The 7787-nt window shown below is 42.4% G+C and overlaps 1 protein-coding gene across 1 annotated transcript in view; it reads right to left on the bottom strand.

Moving 5' to 3' along the window:
* Positions 1 to 277: 277 nt before the first annotated feature.
* Positions 278 to 7787, bottom strand: part of HSPH1 (heat shock protein family H (Hsp110) member 1) — a 31533-nt gene continuing 24023 nt past the window's right edge. Inside the window, exons 16-18 of the mRNA XM_066583051.1 lie at positions 5894 to 6013; positions 1507 to 1668; positions 278 to 1125 (exon numbers count right to left, since the gene is read on the bottom strand). Of these exons, the coding sequence (XP_066439148.1) occupies positions 928 to 1125; positions 1507 to 1668; positions 5894 to 6013 (480 nt within the window). The 3' untranslated portion in view covers positions 278 to 927. The remainder of the gene's footprint in view (positions 1126 to 1506; positions 1669 to 5893; positions 6014 to 7787) is intronic.

Raw genomic sequence — 7787 nt, 5'->3', positions numbered from 1 at the left:
AGGTGTCCATTTCCTTCTGTGGGACGGAGAAAGATGGCCAAGCGTATAGACTACTCTCCTTCCCATAGAGGTGACTAAAACCGTGGTCATGCATGTGCATTGCTGTTCCCTTGACATGTGGCATTCAGCATGTGTATCCCCATCAGTTGGGCCTCCAACGATCAGACAATTTATTTCCTATTCTGTGGATAGGGGATAAATATTTTTCATGACAAACCCCCATTAATTACTCTGACTCCTAAGTACTACTCAAATAAGGAACAAAAATCAACCACCATTCATCATTAGATCATAGAACTTTATTAACCAAAGTTCTCAGAAGGCTTCACAACATTTACAATACTATCAAGCACATCTTTCACTTTGCAGCTTTTTTCTAAAATAGCCAAAACGAAAGAGAAAAAAAAAAAAAAAAAGTTTAAAAGCTGATATTACTGCCAAAATAAAAATCCTGCATTTTGCTTTCAACCTAAAAAAAACAAAAAGCTACTTTGCATTACTGAACCCGAAAGCCAGTTTGATCTCTTCATGGCATGCAGGAAAAGTGAAAGGATAATGTGCTCCCAGCAATCTGTCCAACTGTAACACCAACTCGGCCATTTTCTTAAAGCCCAATATGACTTTCATAATTCCACAGGAATTTTTCTTTTTTTCCCTCCTAGTTAACAAGACCTCTCTTAATCTAGTCCTGCGCGGTAGAATAGTGAAAGAAAACAAATACTTAAAAAAATTCTAAAAATACAACAGGTCTTAATTAATTAGCCCCTAAACAGTGTTTGGTCACATAGTACAGAAATAATGAAAAGAGAAAAAACATTAACGAGGAACATATCAGCATTTACAGGAGGATGGACATGTAAAGAGCGAGGAACCAGGAAGAGATCCCAGCGAGTCCCTGTAACAGGAGATTTGGGGGGACAGAGCCCTTTAATCCAAGTCCATAGCAATAGTTTCCTTCTCATTTGTATGGCACTCTCCATTCTGTTGAGAAGTAGGTACAGTTTTGTTTGTCTCAGCTTTGGGGTCTTCATTGTGGTTCAGACCATTTACTGATGCATCAGATTTCGGTGATTCCACCTTAGGTTTCGGCTGTGTTACTATGCGGTGACAGCTGCTGTCCAATGCCTAAAACAGAGAGAACACAGATTACGATTGGTCTTCATGAAACACTAATCATTCAGCGAGACATGTGCAATGCTTCCTTCCACCGTCACCAGGACCATTATGGTGTGAAAGCATCTCTGCCCAGTAAAGCTAATGCAGTACAACAGTCCCAATGGGAACTTTGCCCGTAATACCAAGCCAGGCCACTGCAGAGTGAATGGAGCTATTGCTCCCTATAGAAAACTGCTCATCTGTACATGTTCAGTGGGCTGGTAAACAGCTGACTGTCGGCCCCCACCAATGTACTACTGATGACCTAGTCAAGTTGGAAAACCGCTTGAAATATCCCCAATGTTGTTTAGTTTGCTCATTACTTAATTATATTAGGACAGTGATACTTACAGAAAGCTGTGCTTTAATTTCATGGGCATATATAGCTGGGTTGTAATCCAATCGTTGCTTAGATTGAACGATCATTGCATTATTCATCCATTCCATGGTTTCCTGGACGCACTTTTCTACCTTCTCCATGTCGGTAGCACTGATGTGCTGATATGCCTCACTCTGTCATGGCAGAAAGAACAAATAAGAACACATAACAGATGTCCGACATTACTTCCCCTAGATAAATATACACCAAGACTAAAGGAACCTCTACACCAGCCGAATAATGCCTCAAAAGAGCTAATTCAAATGTCATTCAGTGTAAATCTGGCCACCGGCAGGGTGACGAGCAGCAAGTAGTCAGTCGTGTAGCTTCAGCTTACTAAAGTTACGGATTAAAAAAAGAATGTCAGTCCCTTGTATTGGAACAACTTGCATGGAGATCCCCTCTGTGAAGGATATCTTGGCAAGCACCTAACCACCATCCCTCTGTGTACAAGCAGACAGATGACAGTCGTTCATATCCTTCAACAACCTTTCAGTGACCATCTGAACCATAAATGGAGCTTTAGAGGGAACTTTTCATCTGCCTATGTTTTTTTTTCTATTAGCTCTCATGCAACTTATTTTAAAAAAGGGGTGGGGGGGGGGGGGGAGGAGGATCCCTTTACCTCTATTGTGTTTTATGCAAATACACAACTTCTCCAGCAGAGGAATTGGGTTTGAACTTCTAGTCAGCAGCTCCCATCATGTCCGATGGTCTTCCCAGCATGCTCTGTGAGGCCACCATACACCCACCCTCAGCATAGAGAGCCCTGAGCAGTATTTTATGTACACAATGTTGACAAAAGTACACACATAGGTGATTAGATTCAATATCCTGCACATTTTCTCAATGCGGTGTTGGGCTCCCTTTGGCCTCAACGACTGCAGTACCCCTCGTGAGCACGCTTTCCACCAAATTCCAGTAGTTGTGTGCAAGGATTTGCCTCGATTTCTCGAGGAGAGCTTTAGATAGTAATTAGGGGGATGATGAGCACCTACAGATACAGCATTCTAGTTCGTCCCAAAGATGCTCGATGGGATGTAGATCTGGACTTTGGGATGGCCAATGAAGTTGGCAGACGTTTTGCTCCTCAAGCCAAGCTGCAACACTGTGTGCTGTATAACATGGTGCTCAGTCAGGTTAGTAGTAGATCTTGTTTGTGGTGGGTTGCACCAGTCCCCCATGAAAAAAAAAAAAAAAAAAAAAAGTGTACAAGCTGTTTGCGATTGTAGGCCTCCACTGTCTGGAGGTCTGACATGTTTAACCAATTCTTTAAAAGAAAAAACAAACGATCTCACCACAGACTTTTAGAAATAGGATGCATATAAGTTTATTTTATTGCAATCCACATTAAAAAGTTCCAAATACAAGATAATGCAGGTGTCATTTTTCTTAAAAGGTCAGTCAAGTGTAGCGACATTTCGAACAGCAGCATCCTGTATAAAGCATTTGAGAGGTTTAGCAGCATACTGAGAGGAACCAAACTTATAGTGGAACCTTCAAGGTTTCTGCGTTTGCCCAGGTTGCACGCTACATTAGACTACTAGGGGCTTGTGTTTGTGCCCCACCTTTTGGTTTCACTATCTGTTTGGTACTATCAGGGTTCGTCGATAGTCCACTAAACCTCTCAAATACATGATAAAGAATGTGGTTCTCCAAAACATTGTAACACTTTAATTTTTTTTTTTTAAGGAGACAGTTTTATTATCTTAGATTTGGAACCTTTTAATATGGATTGAAATAAAATAAAGACTTCTGTGCATCCTACGAGTCTGTGGTACAATTGTTTTTCTTTAGTACAGCTCCATGTCTCTACCAACATGACAGATACCTCTAAAGTATTGGCACAGGGCAGATAATGCCACATTGTCTAGAATGTCTCTACACCCATTGGTGTTGAGGGTGGACTTCACACTATAAGTAGTGGCCCTAGTTCTTCCAAGCAGAAACACCCCCACATCATAACAGAACCTCCTCCAAACGTCACGGTTGGGACAATGCAGTTACGTAGGTAACCGCCATCGCCCAAGTGCAGCCATCCAATCGGAAGATTGTATATTGGGATTCAGTTGTCCAGAAAAATCGCTTCTACTCATTTACATCCTCAAAAACAATGTTCTAAGCACCACTACAGGTGCCTCTGTGCATTCACTGCGGTGATGATGGACATGTGTGCAGCTGCTTGATTAAGTTGGTAACCCTTCACATGCAGTTCCCTATGGATGGTTCTGGTGCTAATGGGATGTTCCAATGACCTGTGAGACGTCTTAAGGGAGGGCAGACGATGTGCGTGATGTCTTCACAGCTCATACAAGGCTTCATTGTGCATGTTCTGTTCGCTTATGAGGTTTCCCCGAACATGATTGCACTGCAAACACCAGATGTTATTCGGAAATGGACCTTCTAAAAGTTCGCTGTTAGCAAGGTTTTCCAAAAGTGCTGCGATGCCCCATACCGACTGGCTGCTCAGGTGACATCCCACCACCATACCCAGTTGGAAGTCTGAACTCTACATCTCGTGACATGTTGATCGTTTCTTTACTGGAATATGACTGTAAGATACTCTCCTTTATACCCAATGCTGACACATCCGAATTGCATATCCTCTTCGCCTGACAGCACAAGATTGGTGCGTGTCCTAATACTTGTCAAAGTGTATACAATAACTTATATAGAACCAAGATAATCTGCAGCACTTTACAGATCAGAGGGAAGACAGACAACTTAAGACATTATACGCAGTATCAAACCAACAGACAATTAGAATAATAGTGAGGGTCCTGCTCACAAGAGGTTACAGACAAATAGAGGGTACAGGAGGTACAAGGCCTTGTTCTGTGCAGTGATCCAGCCAAAAATAAGATAGTATGAGCCGCTTTACCAGCCGGTGTCTGTGTATATACGGATATGAAGTGCCTTTGAGTGCATAAAGTGTGGGAAAAAGGGATCAAGTTTCTAAAGGGGGGAGTGCAAAAGTGGGTTAAACTGAATAGAGCTAGCTTAGGGAATATAGTAAACTTCCCTAAAAAGATGTGTTTTTAGGGCAAACTTAACCGTAGATGTTGGGAATTAACCCGATTGTGTGAGGTAGCGCACTCCAGAGAACTGGTGCAGCTCAGAAAGATTGGAGACTGGGTTTGGAGGTTAAGATTAAAGAGGAACTTAGTCTAAGGTCATTTGCTGAATGGAGAGGGCAGTAGATAGAGATGATGATGGAGGAGCTATAGGACAACACGGCACTGGAGAAAGCTTTAAGGACGGGCAAGCAGTGCAGTGACTGGCACAGGATAGAGGCATCAGTTTAGCAGTTGGACAAAAAGATGAACCAGGCTGCTGCATTTTGGAAAGGTTAGGGAGGGAAGACTTTAGCAAGTGGAAAGCCAATCAGTAGCTGGTAAGACAATAAAAGGATCAGAACAACAATAAGAGTTTTTGATGTATTCACAGTTGAAAAGTTTGGATTCTGGAGATTTTCAGGTGTAGGTGACATGAGCATGCACGTGACAGTATACTATGACCCAGACATTGGGCACGCTGCCTAGGAGTTATGGTGAAATGGAAGTCTCAGGTTTAGGTTGGTAAATGGCGAGTGGAAACAATAGTGGTTTTTAAAGATTCAGTTTTTAATAGATATACATACCAATATCAGCATTATAAAAACTGTTGAATCACTAATTGGCATATACATATATACACAAACTACATATGCACTAGAGCCGTGAGATGCTACAGGTGGGAAAAGGAAAGGGGGTGTATGGGAGCCACACTAAGCTTGATAGGAGTGACTGGGCAGAAGTTCTAAAAACTTCCGGAGAAGTGTTGCTTTTGTGTAAAATACAGCTGACATAAACAGGATCCCTTTTTCTTAATTGAGAAACATTTGTCTTCGATGGAGAAATAAGACCTATATGGTCAGGCAGGTTGTAGGTTATTTTTAAAAGAAATATTCCGGGACATTTAAAGCTTTTGCCATTGATGACAGATGGGTCATCAATAGAAGATCGGCGGGTACCCACTGCTTTGATCCCCTGACAACCATCTGATTTCCCAGTGTTGCTGTTGCTATGGTCAACGGAGGAAGCAGAAAATACTGATCATAGCGCAGTGTCCTGGGTTGGTATTGCAGACACAGCTCCCATTAAAGGCTGCGCTGTAGTACCAACCCGAGCTGCTGTACAACAGTCACTTCTTTCTGCTTCCTCCCATGACCACAGCAACAATGGCACTGGGAATCAGCTGATTGGTGGGGAGCCAAGCAGTGGATCCCGACGATCTATTGAAGTCCTGTGAGTCATCAATAGCAAAACAAAAGTGGCCCAAATACCCCTTCACGGCCATGTAAGTAGTTTAGACAGGTACCTGGTGCTTGTACTCATCTACAATCTTTCTATAGTGCAGTAATCTTTGTCCAAGATGTTTAAACAATTTTGGCCGCTCCTCTGCTTCAATATAGCGTTCATTGACCGGATTACCATATTTCTGAAGAAGAACAATACAAGTGTGAAAACACATACATATTCTAGGTTTTTAGTCTTGGCAGCACAGAACTGGCCAGGGATTAAATCAGAAAACACAGTAGGCCATTAGGAAGGCTGTTCGCACCAACTTCTTTTTGGCTTCAGTTTGTAATAAAAGCCATGCCGACTTGACAGATCCATCGTCCTATGGATCCAAATGTCCAGAACACATCTCTGCAGAAAGGCTGCCGCCAACTACAAGTTATACATGCAATTTTGGCAGTACTAGCTGCCATGTTATATGTAGGAAAGTGTTTAAGATCTCTCCGGACGGCAAATTCCTGGGAAAAGACGACTCGGCCATGTTGGGTTTCAACTGAAGATGAGCTACTGTCAGAGGTGTCCGGCAGCTGCTAATTCTCCTCTCCCCCATTGAGAAATGCATGCTCAGCCGAACGTGCAAATATACAGGAGAGGTTTGAAAGAATGGCCGCCAGCCAAAAAGAGCATTTTCTCTGGAAGGTACTGAAGATGTACAGCAACCTTTACTAGTGTGAGTGTACCATATGCAATTAAAGGGAACCCATCTCAAGTAACAATACCGCTTCTGTACTAAGTGCATGAAGTACATGTTGGCAAACCATTTTTTTATACCTTTGTACAATTTACTTCCTGAAATCAGCAAACATTTCCCGACAGGTTATCAATTAGGCAGATTTGAGTCAAATGTACCTGTCCAGCCCAAGTTCATTCCAGTGTATTCATTCGCTTCACATAGGCGCTCCTCCTTTCCTCGCTCGATATTAAATATTCCCCATAATGCGCACTAAGCTCGGCATCTCCAACACCAGGTTTAGTAGGATTTCCCCCAGCGCGCCGAGTACACGAAGAGGCATGCGTCTCTTCATGTATTCAGTGCATTCCCAACAGTTGCTTTCCTTCTGAGAAAAATGTACACAGGCATACATTTCTGGTGTAAATTACCCATAAATCTGTTAGTCAAGGGTGGCCACACCTGACATTTTTTTTTTTTAAAGAAGAATAGCAGGGTGGGTGCAGACTAAAGAAAAGTTGCAAATTTTTGCACAAATCCGTTTCCAACTTTTTTAAGTGTTAGTAAATGTGCCCGTAGGTGCCATTTCTGCTGCAATGCCTACACTTTGTGTGCGACTTGCGGCACAGCCATAACGGTGGATCCCAATGAACTTCCAAAGTCTAGAATGCATGCGCCATAGAGGAAAAAAAAAAAAAAGGTGTTAGAACACTTATGGAGGAGAACACGTTAGCCTGGCGATTGAGCGTGACCTCTCTAATGTTCATTCATCAGCAAGGATGCCACACTGCATAGTGTGACGTCAAACAGAAGTCTGTGGGATTCCACAGCTACTCCTGCACCACCACTCACACACAGCACAGGCGCACAATTTACCATGACAGCTGTAGAAAGTATAGAGTGGCAAAATGTTAAAAGCATCCTAGGGTCATGCATTTAAAAGTTGAAAAACCTTGACAGTGAGGTCATCTGCCAATTAGCATATCTGGTGGAAAATGTTCAGACGGGGATTACAGGATAATGGAAAGTTACAGCACTATAAACAGTTTACCAACATGTCCTTTACACACGTCGCATATTGTTCGTTTAGGTAGTAAAAAACGTAAGCCCCATTTACACTGACAGATGCTCAAAAGTCACCTAAACGATAGTTTCAGTGACAGTTTTGAGCAATCATAATTGCATACATTATAGTAGCTAATTAGCTACTATAGAATATGCAAGTGGAGTGGGACACAGCTAC

The sequence above is a fragment of the Eleutherodactylus coqui genome, chromosome 1 (assembly GCF_035609145.1).
Source record: "Eleutherodactylus coqui strain aEleCoq1 chromosome 1, aEleCoq1.hap1, whole genome shotgun sequence".
Classification (NCBI taxonomy): Eukaryota; Metazoa; Chordata; class Amphibia; order Anura; family Eleutherodactylidae; genus Eleutherodactylus; species Eleutherodactylus coqui.
Note: the sequence above shows the minus strand (reverse complement) of the source record. Positions and strands in the feature narration are given on the sequence as shown.